Consider the following 22,229-nt stretch of genomic DNA (forward strand, 5'->3'; position numbering starts at 1 on the left):
CTGTCAGTATGTTCCATTCAGTCCTCCTCTTCCTTCGTCAGTGTGTTTCCATTCAGTCCTCCCTCCCTCCCTCCCTCCCTCCTGTCAGTGTGTCCATTCAGTCCTCCCTCCCCCCCTCCTGTCAGTGTGTTTCCATTCAGTCCTCCCTCCTTCCCTCCTGTCAGTATGTTTCCATTCAGTCCTCCCTCCTTCCTTCCTGTCAGTGTGTTTCCATTCAGTCCTCCCTCCCTCCTGTCAGTGTGTGTCCATTCAGTCCTCCCTTCCTCCTTTCAGTGTGTGTCCATTCAGTCCTCCCTCCCTCCTGTCAGTGTGTGTCCATTCAGTCCTCCCTCCCTCCTCCTGTCAGTGTGTGTCCATTCAGTCCTCCCTCCCTCCTGTCAGTGTGTTTCCATTCAGTCCTCCCTCCTCCTGTCAGTGTGTGTCCATTCAGTCCTCCCACCCTCCTGTCAGTGTGTTTCCATTCAGTCCTCCCTCCCTCCTGTCAGTGTGTTTCCATTCAGTCCTCCCTCCCTCCTGTCAGTGTGTTTCCATTCAGTCCTCCCTCCTTCCCTCCTGTCAGTATGTTTCCATTCAGTCCTCCCTCCTTCCTTCCTGTCAGTGTGTTTCCATTCAGTCCTCCCTACCTCCCTCCTGTCAGTGTGTCCATTCAGTCCTCCCTTCCTCCTGTCAGTGTGTGTCCATTCAGTCCTCCCTTCCTCCTTTCAGTGTGTGTCCATTCAGTCCTCCCTCCCTCCTGTCAGTGTGTGTCCATTCAGTCCTCCCTCCCTCCCTCCTGTCAGTGTGTGTCCATTCAGTCCTCCCTCCCTCCTGTCAGTGTGTGTCCATTCAGTCCTCCCTCCCTCCTGTCAGTGTGTGTCCATTCAGTCCTCCCTCCCTCCTGTCAGTGTGTTTCCATTCAGTCCTCCCTCCCTCCTGTCAGTGTGTCCATTCAGTCCTCCCTCCCTCCTGTCAGTGTGTGTCCATTCAGTCCTCCCTTCCTCCTTTCAGTGTGTGTCCATTCAGTCCTCCCTCCTCCTGTCAGTGTGTGTCCATTCAGTCCCCCCCTCCCTCCTGTCAGTGTGTGTCCATTCAGTCCTCCCTCCCTCCCTCCGTCAGTGTGTGTCCATTCAGTCCTCCTCCCTCCGTTGTGTGTGTCCATTCAGTCTCCTCCCTCCTGTCAGTGTGTTCCATTCAGTCCTCCCTCCCTCCTGTCAGTGTGTTTCCATTCAGTCCTCCCTCCTGTCAGTGTGTTTCCATTCAGTCCTCCCTCCCTCCTCCTTTCAGTGTGTGTCCATTCAGTCCTCCCTCCCTCCTGTCAGTGTGTGTCCATTCAGTCCTCCCTCCCTCCTGTCAGTGTGTGTCCATTCAGTCCTCCCTCCCTCCTGTCAGTGTGTTTCCATTCAGTCCTCCCTCCCTCCTGTCAGTGTGTTTCCATTCAGTCCTCCCTCCCTCCTGTCAGTGTGTTTCCATTCAGTCCTCCCTCCCTCCTGTCAGTGTGTTTCCATTCAGTCCTCCCTCCCTCCCTCCTGTCAGTGTGTGTCCATTCAGTCCTCCCTCCCTCCTGTCAGTGTGTGTCCATTCAGTCCTCCCTCCCTCCCTCCTGTCAGTGTGTTTCCATTCAGTCCTCCCTCCCTCCTGTCGGTGTGTTTCCATTCAGTCCTCCCTCCCTCCCTCCTGTCAGTGTGTTTCCATTCAGTCCTCCCTCCCTCCCTCCTGTCAGTGTGTTTCCATTCAGTCCTCCCTACCTCCCTCCTGTCAGTGTGTTTCCATTCAGTCCTCCCTACCTCCCTCCTGTCAGTGTGTGTCCATTCAGCCCAGTGAAACTCAGGCAGTCTGAGACAGTCTAATGGGCTTACTGTGTCTATTGTTGTGACAGGCCCAGACATCCCCTCTGGCTACTGGTCTCTGTCACATTTTAGTATGGCTCTAGAGGGAGATTTTGGGTCTCTTGTCCATTATTACAAACCTCAATTTTGGGTTTATTGTAATTCTCAGGCACTGCAGTCGCCCATCAACCCCTCTCAAAAAGAAAACAGAAAATATATGTTTCCTGTGGTCCTCATTATAAGTTCTAATGTGATTCAATTCAAAAGTTCTCCAGAGATGTGTTATTAACTAGGAGGTGAATGGCCCTGGAATTGATATTATTTGTATTATTTTATAATTCTGTAGCAGCAGTACCAGTTCAGTAGCCATGTGTTTTTATGCTTGATTACTATTCCATTATTCCTTTCATGTAATCAGTGGCCATTGTGTTGTTTTGAATAGGTCATGGTAATGTAATGCTACCAGGAATGTTCCTGTTGAGACACAATGCTTCATTCACTCATAATTACTACTGTTATACTGGACACAAAGACAACATTTTGAATAGAATACAAAGAGCACATCCATTCCTTTCAATGTGGTTACTTTGATTGATGATGATGATGTCGCCGGCGATGATGACACTACTACTGTATTCTTGAAGTCGGAAACACACAGTAGCTCTCAGTCTCCTCCCTCTTCTCTAACTCTCTCTTCCTCTCTTCTCTCCCTCTCTCTTCTCCTTCCCTCCACTCCCCCTCTCCTCTCCCTTTCTTCTCTCCCTCTCTCTTCTCCCTCCCCCACTCCCCCTCTCGTCTCCCTCAACTCCCTCTCCCTCTCTTCTCTCCCCCTCTCCTCTCCTTCCCTTCACTCCCTCTCTCCTCTCCCTCTCTTTCTTTCTCTCCTCTCCCGCCACTCGCCCTCTCCTCTCCCTCTCTTCTCTCCCTCTCTCCTCTCCCAGGTTGGTGAGGATGTGCCTGATGCCAGGAAGTGTCAGTGTGCCAGCCATGTGGCTAACATTGCAGAGTTTTTCCAGGTCAGTCTCACTGAGGTAAACCCAACTGCTACTCTTAAGACTTTTGAAACTGTTTGTTAAAACGGTGTATGTGTGGCGTGTGTGGGGTGTGTGTGTGGTGTGTGTGTGTGTGGTGGGTGTGTGTGGGGTGTGTGTGTGTGTGTGTGTGAGAGAGAGAGAGATGGAGATAAAGAGAAGAGTTTTTCTCCTGACTGTGAAGGCCATGGAGCTTAAGGAATCTCTAGACAGATTCCTTCAGTCAATTGATGTGAAGTGTCAAGCATCTTCTCCATAACAGCTCTTTTCACTGGCCATTCAGACTGATCTGCTTGCTCACACTGTCGGCTCTGGCCTTCGATTTAATGTGGGGTTAGCTGGTTGAAAATACTTTATCGAGCTGGGAGTTGCAGACACCTGTAAGGTACACACACAGACAACCAGACAGGACACACAGGCAGCCAGACAGGACACACAGGCAGCCAGACAGGACACACAGGCATCCAGACAGGACACACAGACAACCAGACAGGACACACAGGCAGCCAGACAGGACACACAGACAACCAGACAGGACACACAGGCAGCCAGACAGGACACATAGGCAGCCAGACAGGACACACAGGCAGCCAGGCAGGACCCACAGGCAGCCAGACAGGACACACAGGCAGCCAGACAGGACACACAGGCAGCCAGACAGGACACACAGGCAACCAGGCAGGACACACAGGCAGCCAGACAGGACACACAGGCAGCCAGACAGGACACACAGGCAGCCAGACAGGACACACAGACAGCCAGGCAAGACACACGGCAGCCAGACAGGACACACAGACAGCCAGACAGGACACACAGACAGCCAGGCAAGACACACGGCAGCCAGGCAGGACTCACAGGCAGCCAGACAGGACACACAGACAGCCAGACGAACACACAGGCAGCCAGACAGGACACACAGACAGCCAGGCAAGACGCACAGGCAGCCAGACAGGACACACAGGCAGCCAGACAGGACACATAGACAGCCAGACAGGACACATAGACAGCCAGGCAGGACACACAGGCAGCCAGACAGGACACACAGGCAGCCAGACAGGACACACAGACAGCCAGACAGGACACACAGGCAGCCAGCCAGGACACACAGGCAGCCAGACAGGACACACAGACAGCCAGGCAAGACACACAGGCAGGACACCCAGGCAGGACAGCCAGGCAGCCAGGCAAGACACCCAGGCAAACAGGCAGGACACCCTGGCAGCCAGGCAAGATACCCAGGCAAACAGGCAGGTAGACACACAATCTCATGCACGCACGCACTGTCATGGTTCTACCTGTCACCAGATGGTGGCAGAGACCGTCCTAGAGACATTAACGACACTCAGGTGTGTCCTATTTACTCATTATGATTTCCCTGTTAAAGAGGTGTGTTTTCTGTTGTCCTTTGCAGAAGCTTGAATTGTTTACTGTGTGTGGTCTTTTCCTGAGTAAGAACCAAGACGTAGTGTTTGTTCAAGTGTACTGTGATCCTGCGGCTACCGTTTCTCAGTAAAGTATTATGTTTATCCTTAACCACTGATTCCTCGTCTGGTCTTTTCTCTGTACCTTGGTCCAACCTTACCACGTCATACGCACGCACGCATGCGCTCACTCACATGACACACATGCAGACACACTCTCTCTCTCTCTCTCTCTCTCTACCGGTGCCTTTGTTTTCTTTGTGTTTGAAGATGAATCAGTGTATGGCTTATCCTGTCTCAGAGATCATTCCTGCACACACAACAGGATTCCCACAGCATCACTCTCACTCCCAAACAGATCAGCCATTTTGACTGGAAAACAGGAATGCGGACTGATAGTGTGTGTAGGTTGAATGTCATCTATGGTGAATATAAATATGTTATTAATCCTGTAATTAATTCAACACTATCATTTTGATGTTTGGATGCCTTTTAGCTTCTATCCACGGTAATAAGATATAATATAATATAGACACAGGAGAGCTACATATTTCTCCTTTAGCTATCTGTACATCATACCTCTACATCTGTACATCATACCTCTACATCTGTACATCATACCTCTACATCTGTACATCATACCTCTACATCTGTACATCATACCTCTACATCTGTACATCATACCTCTACATCTGTACATCATACCTCTACATCTGTACATCATACCTCTACATCTGTACATCATACCTCTACATCTGTACATCATACCTCTACATCTGTACATCATACCTCTACATCTGTACATCATTCCTCTACATATTTACATCATACCTCTACATCTTTACATCATACCTCTACATCTTTACATCATACCTCTACATCTGTACATCATACCTCTACATCATACCTCTACATCTGTACATCATACCTCTACATCTTACATCATACCTCTACATCTGTACATCATACCTCTACATCTGTACATCATACCTCTACATCTGTACATCATACCTCTACATCTTTACATCATACCTCTACATCTGTACATCATACCTCTACATCATACCTCTACATCTGTACATCATACCTCTACATCTTTACATCATACCTCTACATCTGTACATCATACCTCTACATCTGTACATCATACCTCTACATCTGTACATCATACCTTTACATCTTTACATCATACCTCTACATCTGTACATCATACCTCTACATCTGTACATCATACCTCTACATCTGTACATCATACCTCTACATCTTTACATCATACCTCTACATCTTTACATCATACCTCTACATCTCTACATCATTATATCTTAATCTGTATATATTTACATCCTCATATCACTGCATATTTAAATCCTCATATCTCTACATTTTTAACATTTACATTTTACATTTAAGTCATTTAGCAGACGCTCTTATCCAGAGCGACTTACAAATTGGTGCATTCACCTTATGATATCCAGTGGAACAACCACTTTACAATAGTGCATCTAAATCTTTTAAAGGGGGGGGGGGGTTAGAAGGATTACTTTATCCTATCCCAGGTATTCCTTAAAGAGGTGGGGTTTCAGGTGTCTCCGGAAGGTGGTGATTGACTCCGCTGTCCTGGCGTTGTGAGGGAGCTTGTTCCACCATTGGGGTGCCAGAGCAGCGAACAGTTTGGACTCGGCTGAGCGGGAACCGTGCTTCCTCAGAGGTAGTGGGGCCAGCAGGCCAGAGGTGGATGAACGCAGTGCCCTTGTTTGGGTGTAGGGACTGATCAGAGCCTGAAGGTATGGAGGTGCCGTTCCCCTCACAGCTCCGTAGGCAAGCACCATGGTCTTGTAGCGGATGCGAGCTTCAACTGGAAGCCAGTGGAGAGAGCGGAGGAGCGGGGTGACGTGAGAGAACTTGGGAAGGTTGAACACCAGACGGGCTGCGGCGTTCTGGATGAGTTGTAGGGGTTTAATGGCACAGGCAGGGAGCCCAGCCAACAGCGAGTTGCAGTAATCCAGACGGGAGATGACAAGTGCCTGGATTAGGACCTGCGTCGCTTCCTGTGTGAGGCAGGGTCGTACTCTGCGAATGTTGTAGAGCATGAACCTACAGGATCGGGTCACCGCCTTGATGTTAGTGGAGAACGACAAGGTGTTGTCCAGGATCACGCCAAGGTTCTTAGCACTCTGGGAGGAGGACACAAGGGAGTTGTCAACCGTGATGGCGAGATCATGGAACGGGCAGTCCTTCCCTGGGAGGAAGAGCAGCTCCGTCTTGCCGAGGTTCAGCTTGAGGTGGTGATCCGTCATCCACACTGATATGTCTGCCAGACATGCAGAGATGCGATTCGCCGCCTGGTTATCAGAAGGGGGAAAGGAGAAGATTAATTGTGTGTCGTCTGCATAGCAATGATAGGAGAGACCATGTGAGGATATGACAGAGCCAAGTGACTTGGTGTATAGCGAGAATAGGAGAGGGCCTAGAACAGAGCCCTGGGGGACACCAGTGGTGAGAGCGCGTGGTGCGGAGACAGATTCTCGCCACGCCACCTGGTAGGAGCGACCTGTCAGGTAGGACGCAATCCAAGCGTGGGCCGGTCCGGAGATGCCCAACTTGGAGAGGGTGGAGAGGAGGATCTGATGGTTCACAGTATCAAAGGCAGCAGATAGGTCTAGAAGGATGAGAGCAGAGGAGAGAGAGTTCGCTTTAGCAGTGCGGAGAGCCTCCGTGACACAGAGAAGAGCAGTCTCAGTTGAATGCCCAGTCTTGAAACCTGACTGATTAGGATCAAGAAGGTCATTCTGAGAGAGATAGCAGGAGAGCTGGCCAAGGACGGCACGTTCAAGAGTTTTGGAGAGAAAAGAAAGAAGGGATACTGGTCTGTAGTTGTTGACATGGGAGGGATCGAGTGTAGGTTTTTTCAGAAGGGGTGCAACTCTCTTGAAGACGGAAGGGACGTAGCCAGCGGTCAAGGATGAGTTTAAATCCTCATATCTCTACATCTTTACATCCTCATATCTCTACATCATTATATCTTAATCTGTATATATTTACATCCTCATATCACTGCATCTTTAAATCCTCATATCTCTAAATGTTTTACTTCTTACATCTAGGCGTTCCGCTAGCGGAACCCCGAGCCAACAGCCAATGGGATCGCATGGCGCGAAATACAAAAACAACTAAAATACCACAATTCAATTTTCTCAAACATACGACTATTTTACACCATTTGAAAGATAATCCTCTCCTGAATCCAACCACGTTGTCCGATTTCAAAAAGGCTTTACAGCGAAAGCAAAACATTAGATTATGTTAGGAGACTACATCGACCAAAATAACCACACAGCCATTTTCCAAGCAAGCATATATGTCAATAAAACCAAAACACAGCTAAATGAAGCACTAACCTTTGATGATCTTCATCAGATGACACTCCTAGGACATAATGTTATACAATACATGTATGTTTTGTTCAATGAAGTTCATATTTATATCCAAAAACAGCATTTTACATTGGCGCGTGATGTGCAGAAAATGTATTCCCACCAAAAACTTCCAGTGAATTTACAAAAATACTCATCATAAACGTTGACAAAATATATAACAATTATTTTAAGAATTATAGATACAAAACTCCTTTATGCAATCACTGTGTCACATTTTAAAATAGCTTTTCGGCGAAAGCACATTTTTCAATATTCTGAGTACAGAGCTCGCCATCACGGCGAGCTATTCAGACACCCGCCAAGTTCGGGGCAACCTAAACTCAGAATTAGTATTAGAAATATTGTATTACCTTTGCTGATCTTCGTCAGAATGCACTCCCAGGGCTGCTACTTCCACAAGAAATGTTGTTTTTCTTCGAAATAATCCATAGTTATGTCCAAATACCTCCGTTTTGTTCGTGCGTCCAGGTCACTATCCAAAGGGTAACGCGCGAGCGCAATTCGAGACACAAAAAGTCAAAATGTTCCATTACCGTACTTAGAAGCATGTCAAACGCTGTTTAAAATACATTTTTATGGTATTTTGTAACGTAAAATTGCGATAATATTCCAACCGGACAATAGTGTATTCATTCAAGGAGAAAAAGAAAAAACAGGGTGCTCGCGGGAACACGCATATCCAATCCCTTTGTCCTCAGGCAGACCACTCAGTAACTGAGCTCCTATACTCTGCCCAGAGACAGGAGAAGGCTCAATCCACTTTCTGAAGGCTTTAGACAGCCAATGGAAGCCTTACAAAGTGCAACGTAACAGCACAGATACTGTAGTTTCGAAAGGGACTAGAAAGAAGAACTACATTTCTCAGATCCTACACTTCCTGGTTTACTTTTTCTCAGGTTTTTGCCTGCCATATGAGTTCTGTTATACTCACAGACACCATTCAAACATGTTTAGAAACTTCAGAGTGTTTCCTATCCAAATCTAATAATAATATGCATATTCTCATTTCTGGGCAAGAGTAGTAACCAGTTTAAATCGGGTACGTTTTTTCATCCGGCCGTGAACATACTGCCCCCATCCATATCAGTTTAAATCCTCATATCTCTACATCTTTAAATCCTCATATCTCTACATCTTTACATCCTCATATCTCTACATCTTTACATCCTCATATCTCTACATCTTTACATCCTCATATCTCTACATCTTTAAATCCTCATATCTCTACATCTTTAAATCCTCATATCTCTACATCTTCACATCCTCATATCGATACATCTTTAAATCCTCATATCTCTACATCTTCACATCCTCATATCTCTACATCTTTAAATCCTCATATCTCTACATCTTCACATCCTCATATCGATACATCTTCACATCCTTATATCGATACATCTTTAAATCCTCATATCTCTACATCTTTACATCCTCATATCTCTACATCTTTACATCCTCATATCTCTACATCTTTACATCCTCATATCTCTACATCTTCACATCCTCATATCTCTACATCTTTACATCCTCATATCTCTACATCTTTAAATCCTCATATCTCTACATCTTTAAATCCTCATATCTCTACATCTTCACATCCTCATATCGATACATCTTCACATCCTCATATCTCTACATCTTCACATCCTCATATCGATACATCTTCACATCCTCATATCTCTACATCTTTAAATACTCATATCTCTACATCTTTAAATCCTCATATCTCTACATCTTTAAATCCTCATATCTCTACATCTTTAAATCCTCATATCTCTACATCTTCACATCCTCATATCTCTACATCTTCACATCCTCATATCTCTACATCTTCACATCCTCATATCTCTACATCTTTAAATCCTCATATCTCTACATCTTCACATCCTCATATCTCTACATCTTCACATCCTCATATCTCTACATCTTTAAATCCTCATATCTCTACATCTTCACATCCTCATATCGATACATCTTCACATTCTCATATCGATACATCTTCACATCCTCATATCGATACATCTTCACATCCTCATATCTCTACATCTTCACATCCTCATATCGATACATCTTCACATCCTCATATCGATACATCTTCACATCCTCATATCTCTACATCTTCACATCCTCATATCGATACATCTTCACATCCTCATATCGATACATCTTCACATCCTCATATCGATACATCTTCACATCCTCATATCTCTACATCTTCACATCCTCATATCGATACATCTTCACATCCTCATATCGATACATCTTTACATCCTCATATCTCTACATCTTTACATCCTCATTTCTCTACAGACTCCTTCTCTCCATCCACCCGCTCTCTTTTCATCTCTCTCTCTCTCTCTCTCTCTCTCTCTCTCTCTCTCTCTCTCTCTCTCTCTCTCTCTCTTGCATCCCTTTAGGCCATCTGTCTGTCTGTCCCCCTCTTTCTTCCTTCCTCTCCCTCCTCTCTGAATATGACATAACCACTTTTCTCTTTCCAGCCATGTGTTCTGTGGGTCTAAAGCTAGTGAGTGATGTGTGTTCACATTGCCCCACTCAAAAGTAGTCTGAGGAGGCCTGTGCTCCATGTGCCCTGCAGTCTGACACAAATATAACCTCCACAGAACCTCTGGGAGCCTGCTCCTTTTACCATGGGACACCATCTCACACAAGCCACTTAAAGGGGAAAGGTATACTTCCATTGAAGGTGCGTTTTTTGCTTTTTTGCCCGCAGGGAGTCGACGTCATCATCAACGCCAGCACCATGGAGGACATTGAACCATCTGCCATTGGACAGAGACTGACAAATGGGATGGCTTCGGTGGCCAGCCCCGTCCTCAGCCGCCTGAGAACCAAAGAGGAGGAGAATGGAGAGGATGGAGTGGTAAGAGATGGGGGGAGGGATGGAAGAGATGGAGGGGGTGTGAGGTGGAGGGGGAGAGATGGAGGATAAGATGGAGCGCTATATGGAGAGAGGGGATTGGAAGGAGTAGAGAGATGGAGCCAGAGAAGGGATACAACGACGGAGAGGGAGGTGGAGGGATAGAGAGATGCTTGAGAGAAAGGTTAAAGGGACAGCAAGACGGAGCCTGGCAGGAGAGGAGGGGGCGTTACGACATAGGTCAAAACAAGTAGTCTGTGAAAGAGCTCTCTATTAGTGTGATGTGGGACACAAGGCCACAGCTATGTTACTGTTTAAGAGGAGAGAGAGGGAGAGAGAGACAACAGAGGGAGAGAAAGACAGAGATAAAGGGAGAGGGGGAGCGAGGGGGAGAGGGAGAAAGAGAGAGCGTTGGAGAGGGCCTCTGAGAGTGAGGCATTGTTAATGTTTAGGAACTTCAACAATGGGCCTTACTATGTGTCAGATGGTCCATAAGAAATTAGTCATTCAGCTGGACTGCTAGCAGGCTCCTTCCTCATTCTCTCTCTGCGTATCTGGACACAACTGAACCAGGACGTTAGGCTAGCTGCTGCGCTAAAGGTACATTACATTCTGATAGATCGTCTCCAGTGTATTGCTACCAAAACATGACGACATTAAGCTGAGGTAAATTCCTTGAGTTTAAAGAATGATATATACTGTAGATTAACAAACTAACAAAATGTATTGTGTCACAGGGTTTTACAATGTCACACTGGCACTTTTGAACAGGCTACCTTGTGGATAACATCTATTTTTAAGGCCCGCACCTAAAGGGTTCAAGTACAAGCTGTTCATAATATAGAAGTTAAAGTTATATAACTCCATATAAATCATATCCAGGCAATGGTGCACAATAAGTGATACGGTAATTGTGTGTCGAACAGAAATATGATACTATATGTCTAGTCTGACCCTGCTGGTTACGGGTGGTGTGGTGCAATAGGATTTGGAGGGCACAGTAATTGTGCTATAGCAGACGCTGACCCTGAGCTGTGTGTGTGTGTGTGTGTGTGTGTGTGTGTGTGTGTGTGTGTGTGTGTGTGTGGTGTGTGTGTGTGTGTGTGTGTGTGTGTGTGTGTGTGTGCGTGCGTGCGTGCGCGTGCACCATGGTTCTCTGACTAATGGTTGTAACCAACCACTTCCCCTTTCTCTCTCCTACTCCTTTCCTCTTTCCCTATTGGGCGGATGTCCAGGGCACCGTGTACACCAAAACCAACGCAGAGATTGAGATGAAGAAGATCAATAGAGAGGAATTCTGGGAACAAGCCAAGGTAGGAATGAACATGATTCCCGCTAGCGTCAGGAGGGAGGAAAAAGGCATGGAAGGAGGCGGGGGTTGACTGGGACAAGGACTCTGGAGACAAGAAGAGCAGCACTGTTATTCGTTCCTCTGTCTTTTTTCTCTACCTTTTCCTCAGACTAAGAATGATAGCATGAGTAGTGGTTTCAATTGGAGTGTGTAGGAGTAGGATCAAAACAAAGTCAAACAATGTCCCCCGTCTTCCAGAAGCAACGCCACAAGCCAATGAGACAGACTCAAATGAGATATGACATCCACTGCTCTCTGTCCTTGAGGTTATTTGAATTTGAATCATTGTGAGTTGGCGGCTTTGCCCTCTAAACGTTTGTTTGTGTTGATTTTGCTCAATAGAAAGACCAAAGCCAAATGTTCTGTTTTGCATTTTAGTCATTGATGTTTTATGTTGTGACTAATTGGTTATTGAACAAATGTTGAAATATATTTCTGTCTTTTGTGTGTACCAGCGTGAGGAAGAGTTGAGAAAGGAGGAGGAGAGGAAGAAGGTTGCGGAGGAGAGACAACGCTTCGAGGAGGAGAGGATGGAGCTGGAAAGGAAAGAGCAGGAGGATAGAGAGAAGAGGTACCGCGAGAGGGAGAGGCAGATCGAGGAACACAGGTGGGCCGCACTGACTTATGGGTAATGTGTTGTATCACGTAAACTCTGGTGCTTGGTCCATGTGGTAACTCTGTGTGTGTGGAGCAGAAAGAAGATACAGGAGGAAGAGGAGGCCAAAGAGAGGACACGGAACCATCCCCTCATAGTAAGTGTGTGTGTGTGTGTGTGTGTGTGTGTGTGTGTGTGTGTGTGTGTGTGTGTGCGCGCGCGCACCAGAGCATTATGTGTATTCTCTGTTCCATGCCAAAGAGGGTCTTGCCTTAGTCACTCCCCACCACTGAAAGAGGCAGTCTGCTTTTAGAGAACATTTCTGATCTCATTTCAAGACTAGTCACAATGCATCCTTGATATTGTCTGGGAAGAAATATTTAGAAGAAACAAGAGTTCTATTTCATTATCCCGTTTAAAAAAATCTAACTTTAATTCAACACTAGCATCAACATTAATAATTTTAGCCCTGGCACGACATGACACAAGAAGATTTATTCTCCAAATATTGGACCCCACAGTGTTTTCACTTCTCTCCTTCCTTTTACCATTCACTTCCTTCGAAAACAATACTTCTGCTTTCAGAACACTTTGAAAATGCCAGCTTGTACGTCTGTGATTTTGTAATGGCTGCCATGCTGTGAGAATGTAATTACCTTGTAGGCTGTTTCCTTGTACCCATCTCTCTCTCTCTCTCTGTCTCTCTCTCTCTGCAGACAGCAGAACCTAGCTATGAGGACCTGGAGAAGGCGAAGGAGTCTGAAGTGGAGGTGGGTTTCAGACCATCAGTCCCAATGGGGGGATTCATTGCATGCAGAAAATCATCGACTCTGTATATCATATTCTATGCCTCTCTAGTGTTAGTAGGCTGAGACTGAGAGAGTAAAGTAGAGTGTAGCCCAGACTCCTCACCTGTATATATGTGTCATTGTGACAGTAGCACTCCTGGGCTTTGGATCTGTGTTAATGGGACTAGTCAGGCTATACTGGGATATTTGTCTCTGGCTCTCTGTGTGTAAGGTAAATTCTGTCTGAAAGAGTGTGTGTGCTCTTACGTGCATTTGTGGTGTGAGTGTATTACCTATGTGCGATGAGTATCTCGTGTGTGGGAGGGGGGGGGTGCTCTACGTGTCTAACGTTGTACTGTATGTATGTTTGTTGACAGGAGGCGAAAGCCCTCATTGCCCAGCGGGCGGACAACCCCAGGGAGTTCTTTAAGCAGAAGGAAAAGGCTGTGGCTACTGGTTTGGACATCTCCCCTGTCTCTAGCCACAGGACCGGTAAGACCAGGAAGAGGGAGGAGATGGAAGGAGGGAGGGAGGGGGGGGGGGGTGGGGACAGAGGGAGGAAGAGAGGGAGGGAGGGTTTGGGTCACCTGACCACCATTTGTCCTGTCATTCACCTCCTCACAGGCCTCAGTCTCTGTACTCTACTGTACGTCACCAGTGTGTCTGTCATCACTGTGTATGAGTGGACAGAGCCTGTTGGACCTAGACACCTGGGTATACCACAGAGATCTGGAAGGCAGGAGAACAGTTGGAGTAGAATTCAGACTAAGACGAGAGGTAATCCAGTTGAAGACAGAGGAAGAGGAAGATGGAAGAAGAGAGACAGATGCTGTAGCAGTTATCCCTTGCAGGCTACATAGATACGGAAAACAAGTGGCTCCAAGGAGCCAGCTGGAGTGGATGGAGACTGGAACAAGTGCCTGACTCAGTGAGGGTCTCCATACTGAACAAGACAACACACTGTCTCTCCTCTCCACCTGCAAACCCAAAGAATCTCCCTGAAACAATATCTGTTTTCGTCTAGAAGCAACAGGATATTTTCACCATTGGAGAAAGTTTCTGTGTTCATTCCATCTTAACATACTGAACTGAATCCATGTTCCTTCCTCCATCGTTAATGAGCTTGGTGCAGTGCTTCTATTACTGCCTGCTTTGTCCACAGAGTGTCATTACCACACTAACAACTCTCCCTCTTCTTGATATGTCTCTTTCTCTCTGTCTCTTTGATTTGATTCATGGTTGTGCATCCATTTGTCTTGTCGTCCGTCTCTCCATCCATCCATCCATCCGTTCGTTTTATTCCTCCGGTGTCTCCCTCTGTTCTTTGGATCCTCTCTTGAGCGTCTCTTCTTCTATTCTGTCCTCACTATTGGGTTTCTATGGGACCATACCCATTCTCCCACAACCCTTCACTTCTCACCGGGGATCCTCCTGGGCCTTGCCTCGTTTTATCTTGACTTTCTCCTTCCTGTCTTCCTTTTACTCTCCCCTGTCTCTCTTTTCTCTGTGTCCCTCTATCACTCTCTCCCTCGCTCGTCTTTCCCTGTCCTCCCTGCGTCTGTATGTGTGTGTGTGTCACCACCCTGGGCCCTGTCTCTTGTCAGGCCGCTTGGACAGCCCGTTACCAGGCCGTTTGGACAGCCCGTTTTTGAAGCAGCAGCACAGTCCCAGCGAGCCCAGTCCGCCCCCCCTCCGCACCCCACCTCACGCGAGGCTGCAGCCCACTGCACCCGGTAGGTACTGGACAGGAGGAGGAGCAGGGAGCCCCCCCACCCACCCACCCGCCCACCCCCACATTACCACAGTAGAGTACACGCCCCCGTCACCCCAAATCATCTCCTGAAGCTGCTGTAACAAACTCAGCCCCCTCTCCTGCACCATACCACCCCCCCGCCCCCACTAGCTCAGAGCACAACTGTGGCTACCTACTGTTAGCTAACCTGGGCTTGACGTGCTCTATTTTATTTTGAGTCCTTGTAGAGCCTGAATTAGATATCTCCATGGTAATGTAGACCAGATTGGTACTGTCTGTAGGAGATGGGTGGCTGTGCAGTGTGCTAAAAGCACTTCCGCTGTGATGACAGATCCTGTTCCCACTAAAGGCTGAGTCTCAGCCAGTCAGCACTCTCCTGGTTTGGCCTCTCTCTCTACACTCCCACTCTGATGCAGTTTGCTTTTAGTTGTCTTGCTGATGTTGGCAGCTTATATCAAAGAATGCAGTTGATCATGACCCTTAGTTCTGCCTGCTACTTAGTGCCTCTTATATCTCCTTTTACAAATGAATCTGTATACTAACTACCCTAACTTACTAACTACCCTAACTTACTAACTACCCTAACTTACTAACTACCCTAACTTACTAACTACCCTAACTTACTAACTACCCTAACTTACTAACAACCCTAACTTACTAACTACCCTAACTTACTAACTACCCTAACTTACTAACTACCCTAACTTACTAACTACCCTAACTTACTAACTACCCTAACTTACTAACACACTATCTTGTCAACCACCTTCAGTCTTCCACACGCCAATGATGTTTACTCCATGATCCCTCTGGGTCACCATATTTATCTGTCTGATCTTTTATCCAGGGTTGTGGAGATGAGAGTAGGATGGTTAGGGAAAAAGTCATAGTGAACCCTATAGGGCAGGTTTTCACCTGGAGGAGAGAAGGAGAAATGAGGAGAATAATAGAAACCTGCATAGGTTCCATGCTCCATTATTTGTTTTGCCAATCTTACGCCGTATCCACCTTTACCCATCTACCCATCATCCCTGCCCCATTTCTCCGTCCGCACACACACCTTGCATACCTTCTGACGAATGACCTGTGAGTGTGTGTGCCGTCGTTATTGAGCTGTCCACCGTGGTCTCAGGAACTGTGTTGCATACCCTGTGGGTCCTGTGTGTCCATACAGTAAATGGATGTTACCCCTAACCTATGTAGAGTATTGTACCACAAATTGTACTGTAACTGTACTGTGTCTTTCCTAATATTGTGTCTGTGTCTGTGTAAGGGTGGCCAACCAGTTCTAACCAGTTCCAGATCATTCTAATCAGCTCCTACTAGATCCAACCAGGTCCTAGTAGTTCCATCCATCAGCTAAGTCATGAAATTAGTTTAAATGAAAATGGATTCCTATACCACCATCATGACCTTTTCACCTCGGTGTATTGACCCCTTAAATTGAAACTGTTTATAAATGGTTCAGCGTTGATGAGGACAGGAGGCAATTGTAAATGAGAACTTGTTCTCAACTTGCCTACCTGGTTAAATAAAGGTGAAATAAAAAAAAAATAAAAAAATATTCTATCCTCCTCTATTCTCTTTAGTATTTAAAGACCCCTCGATTAGAAAGGAAATGGCAAGTCCACCCAAGCAAGATGCTGCTGTCAATATATATAATGAGCAGTCACATCGGGTCATTCATCTCAATGTCCTGTTGTTTCCAGTCACAGTGATGTTGGTCATTATCGTTGGTTTGCTTGTTCATGCCTTGGCTCTCAGTAATTACTAGAGCATGTTCTGTTATTGTGTTTGTAGTTACTGGTCCTAATTGAATTGAATTGAAGGGAATTGTGTTTGGTGTATCAGCCTGTATAATGTGTTTGCTGGGGTTTATTCGTTGAGTGGATATTCATTGTTTCTCATCCAGATGCGCCCTCATTCTTTGCAAAGTACGTACAGACAGCAGAGAATCATCAGCTGCCTCCAGAACTTTTAATGGACTTTACACACACCCAAAATGTATACTGGGGCAGGATTAAATCAGTCAAGACATATAAACAAAAGGAATCCTGCACTGAGTATTGCTGCTCCCAAAAGTGAATTCACTGTTTATATCAAGACAAACAGCATCACCGTGAAGATCTTTATCAGAGGGTATTATTGCTTGAGGTGCTGAAGATTCCCCTAACCACAAATCTCAGATCAGATTACTTTACCATTCCTAACCATAATCACTGGATATCTGATCCTGTATCAGTGGTTAGGGGCAACTTCTAGCTACAGTACTTATTGAAGTCCATGTACTGTATTGTACTGGAGAGCTGATATAGCCCATATGGAGTAACTGTTGCTGCAGCTCATGCATGGGATTGACACTACTGCTCTACTGGGTTACTTCTACACTATATATACAAAAGTATGTGGACACCCCTTCAAATTAGTGGATTCAGCTATTTCAGCCACACCCGTTGCTGACAGGTGTATAAAATCGAGCACACAGCCATGCAAACTCCAAAGACAAACATTGGCAGTAGAATGGCCTTACTGAAGAGCTCAGTGACTTTCAACATGGCACTGTCATAGGATGCCACCTTTCCAACAAGTCAGTTTGTCAAATTTCTGCCCTGCTAGAGCTGCCCCGGTCAACTGTAAGTGCAGTCATTGTGAAGTGGAAATGTCTAGGAGCAAGTGGTAGACCACAAGCTCACAGAACAGGACCGCCGATTGCTGAAGCGTGTATTGCATAAAAATCGCCTGCCTTCAGTTACAACACTCACTACCGAGTACCAAACTGCCTCTGGAAGCAACGTCAGCACAAAAACTGTTCGTCGGGAGCTTCATGAAATGGGTTTCCATGGCCGTGCAGCCACACACAAGCCTAAGATCACCATGCGCAGTCCCAACAGTCTGCTGGAGTGGTGAAAAGCTCGCTGCCATTGGACTCTGGAGCAGTGGAAACGTGTTCTCTGGAGTGATGAATCACACTTCACCATCTGGCAGTCCGGCTTTGTGGAAACAGTTTGGGGAAGGCCCTTTCCTGTCTCAGCATGACAATGCCTCCGTGCACAAAGTGAGTTCCATACAGAAATGGTTTGTTGAGATCGGTGTGGTAGAACCTGACTGGCCTCGACAGACCCCTGACCTCAACCTCATCGAACACCTTTGGGATGAATTGGAATGCAGACTGCGAGCCAGGCCTAATCGCCCAACATCAGTGCTCAACCTCACTAATGCTCTTGTGGCTGAATGGAAGCAAGTCCCCACAGACATTGTTCCAACATCTAGTGGAAAGCCTTCCCAGAAGAGTGGAGGCTGTTATAGCAGCAAAGGGGGGACCAACTCCATATTAATGCCCATGATTTTGGAATGAGATGTTCGACGAGCAGGTGTCCACATACTTTTGGTCATGTAGTGTATTTTCTGAAATGCCTGATGGAAAGGACCCACGCTTCACCATCACCAGTGATTTTACGTCACATGATCTCATCCCCAGCTACATTTGAGCTTTAGCAGAAATACTCTGCCACAGTTGCTGTTGCACTATTCAAGTCAATCCTGAAAACAAATAACCGCGCCATTGCCATCAGTGTCAAACTGAATGCAGTGTTCAGGCTAGCCTGACTGCTCATTGTGACCAATGGTGTTATTTTAATTGTGTTCATATGATTCTGTGGTGGCATTTTGTCTGTGGTTGGTAACATTTTGAATGTGTTGGTGATTTGATTGTTGGGTGGTACAGTATTTTCATTCTGTTAGTGATTTAATTGTTTGGTGGCATTTTGATTGGGATTGATATGATTGTGCGATGGTGATGTTTGGTGGTGATGGTTTGAAGTTGTTATGGTGTACACTTTCTGATATTCCTCCAGATGGCGATGATGAAGGGAGCTTAGATCACAGTATGGGAACGTCCTCAACGCCAATCCCCAAAATAGTCACCACACCCATCCAGGAGGCGGAGGATGACAGCCGGAACGAGTGGGGTAAGATTAGGCAGAGTTGGGTTATACTGGGGTAAGCCTGAGGCACTTACGAGGACTTAAATCCTTGAATTCTGTTTGATTATGTTGCTATAGGCTACTTTGTACATGGCTAATGTTAGCATTGAAAGTCATTGAGAGCACTTACTCTGTTAGATATCATTCATCTCAGACAAACAAAGACAGCGGGCACACACATTCACACGCATTTTTATTTTGTCTTAATATTAACAACATTTGAAATATATATTTTGATAGACCAAAGTATCAGCTATCACACCATGTAAAGGAACAACATCCTAATTAAAAACAATTCACAAACTGGATTCATGTCAACTCTGTTAGACACCATAAAAGGCATTTCATTTTTACAATTATTGTCCAACAAGTGTTTAAAGGCCTTAATTCTAACATTAGATTATTTTTGGCACGTTTTTTTTCTAGATTTAGAACTTTAAAAAAACATTTATAAAGCACAGCAAATACGCAAAAAATTAAGCATATGTTGCAGAACAGTGATTACATTTTTTATTTTTTATATTAACCCAAAAAATATTGACTCCATCAATGACAGAGTTGACCACAGATACTCAAAACAGATATATTTTTGCCTATAAAAATAAAACTTCAATACAAACATTTGTAAAATATGGAAAATGATTGATGTGAAAATTCCCAATAAAAACAACAATTCTATCAGATCTTTAAGCACTCTGACGAAGCTGACGTTAGACAAAAATCAGAACTAGTGGATGTGTCACGAATTTCGTTGTGTTGAGGAAAAGACCAAAGCGCAGCGGGATTGTGGACACTCATGTTTATTACTGATAAAAACATGTAAGGTATCCACTTGAGAAAAAAACAAAACAACACTCACAACGGCAACAGTGTGGCAGGCTCAAACAAACGCAGTGCACACAACAATGCCCCCACAAAAGACACATACAAACACACCCTAATATAGGGGACTCTCAATCAAAGGCAAATGGATAACACCTGCCTTCAATTGAGAGTCCCAACCCCAATTGACCACACATAGACATACAACAGCTAGATCAATCCTAGACATACATAACAAGGAACAGTGCCCAAAAACCCCGGAATACACAAATCAAATCCCCTACAACAAACACACCACCCCGAATACCATAAAACGAATACCCTCTGCCACGTCCTGACCAAACTACAATAACAATTAACCCTTCTACTGGCCAGGACGTGACAGGATGTTTTACGGAGTTGACAAAAATATAACATTTTCTTCTTCATTCATTACAACCTGTAATTTAAATTGATTTTTATTTGGATTTCATGTAATGGACATGCACAAAATAGTCCAAATTGGTGAAGTGAAATGAAAAAAAAGAACTTTTTTAAAAAATTCAAAAAAATAAGAAACGGAAAATTGGTGCATGCATATGTATTCACCCCCTTTGCTATGAAGCCCCTAAATAAGATCTGGTGCAACCAATTACCTTCAGAAGTCACATAATTAGTTAAATAAAGTCCAGCTGTGTGCAATCTAAGTGTCACATGATCTCAGTATATATATATATATATATATACACCTGTTCTGAAAGGCCCCAGAGTCTGCAACACCACTAAGCGGCACCATGAAGACCAAGGAGCTCTCCAAACAGGTCAGGGACAAAGTTGTGGAGAAGTACAGGTCAGGGTTGGGTTACAAAAAAATATCAGAAACTTTGAACATCCCACGGAGCACCATTTGAATCTATTACTAAAACATGGAAAGAATATGGCACCACAACAAACCTGCCAAGAGAGGACCGCCCACCAAAACTCAGACCAGGCAGGAGGGCATTAATCAGAGGCAACAAAGAGACCAAAGATAACCTCGAAGGAGCTGCAAAGCTCCACAGTGGAGATTGGAGTACAGTTGAAGTCGGAAGTTTACATACACCTTAGCCAAATACATTTAAACTCAGTTTTTCACAATTCATGACATTTAATCCTAGTTAAAATTCCCTGTCTTAGGTCAGTTAGGATCACCACTTTATTTTAAGAATTTGAAATGTCAGAATAAAAGTAGAGAGAATTATTTATTTCAGCTTTTCTTTCTTTCATCACATTCCCAGTGGGTCAAAAGTTTACATACACTCAATTAGTATTTAGTAGCATTGCCTTTAAATTGTTTAACTTGGGTCAAACGTTTCGGGTAGCCTTCCACAAGCTTCCCACAATAAGTTGGGTGAATTTTGGCCCATTCCTCCTGACAGAGCTGGTGTAACTGAGTCAGGTTTGAAGGCCTCCTTGCTCGCACACACTTTTTCAGTTCTGATCACAAATTTTCTATAGGATTGAGGTCAGGGCTTTGTGATGGCCACTCCAATACCTTGACTTTGTTGTCCTGAAGTCATTGTCCATTTGGAAGACGCATTTGCGACCAAGCTTTAAATTCCTGACTGATGTCTTGAGATGTTGCTTCAATATATCCACATCATTTTCCTGCCTCATGATGCCATCTATTTTGTGAAGTGCACCAGTTGCTCCTGTAGCAAAGCACCACCACAACATGCTGCTGCCACTCCCGTGCTTCATGGGTGGGATGGTGTTCTTCGGCTTGCAAGCCTCCCCCTTTTCCCTCTAAACATAATGATGATCATTATGGCCAAACAGTTCTATTTTTGTTTCATCAGACCAAAGGACATTTCTCCAAAAAGCACGATCTTTGTCCCCATGTGCAGTTGCAAACCGTAGTCTGGCTTTTTTATGGCGGTTTTGGAGCGGTGGCTTCTTCCTTGCTGAGCGGCCTTTTAGGTTATGTCTATATAGGAGTCGTTTTACTGTGGATATAGATACTTTTGTACTTCTTTCCTCCAGCATCTTCAAATCAAAATCAAATCAAATTTATTTATATAGCCCTTCGTACATCAGCTGATATCTCAAAGTGCTGTACAGAAACCCAGCCTAAAACCCCAAACAGCAAGCAATGCAGGTGAAAGAAGCACGGTGGCTAGGAAAAACTCCCTAGGAAAAACTCCCTAGAAAGGCAAAAACCTAGGAAGAAACCTAGAGAGGAACCAGGCTATGAGCCAGCCAGTCCTCTTCTGGCTGTGCAGGGTGGATATTATAACAAGGTCCTTTACTGTTGTTCTGGGATTGATTTGCACTTTTCACACCAAAGCACGTTCATCTCTAGGAGACAGAACGCGTCTCCTTCCTGAGCAGTATGACGGCTGTGTGG

The 22,229-nt window shown here is 45.3% G+C and overlaps 1 protein-coding gene across 2 annotated transcripts in view; it reads left to right on the forward strand.

Annotated features, from left to right (window-relative positions):
- Window positions 1–2,746: 2,746 nt before the first annotated feature.
- LOC115154286 (drebrin) overlaps window positions 2,747–22,229 on the forward strand; it is a gene marked incomplete at its 5' end in the record, with an annotated part of 28,100 nt that continues 8,617 nt past the window's right edge. The window contains 9 exon segments of one of the 2 annotated variants that reach the window (XM_029700361.1): window positions 2,747–2,836; window positions 10,426–10,575; window positions 11,808–11,885; window positions 12,379–12,530; window positions 12,618–12,675; window positions 13,235–13,288; window positions 13,684–13,798; window positions 14,911–15,039; window positions 18,914–19,027. In XM_029700361.1, coding sequence (XP_029556221.1) covers window positions 2,747–2,836; window positions 10,426–10,575; window positions 11,808–11,885; window positions 12,379–12,530; window positions 12,618–12,675; window positions 13,235–13,288; window positions 13,684–13,798; window positions 14,911–15,039; window positions 18,914–19,027 — 940 coding nt within the window. 2 annotated transcript variants of the gene reach the window in all.

This window comes from Salmo trutta, chromosome 19, assembly GCF_901001165.1.
Source record: "Salmo trutta chromosome 19, fSalTru1.1, whole genome shotgun sequence".
NCBI lineage: Eukaryota > Metazoa > Chordata > Actinopteri > Salmoniformes > Salmonidae > Salmo > Salmo trutta.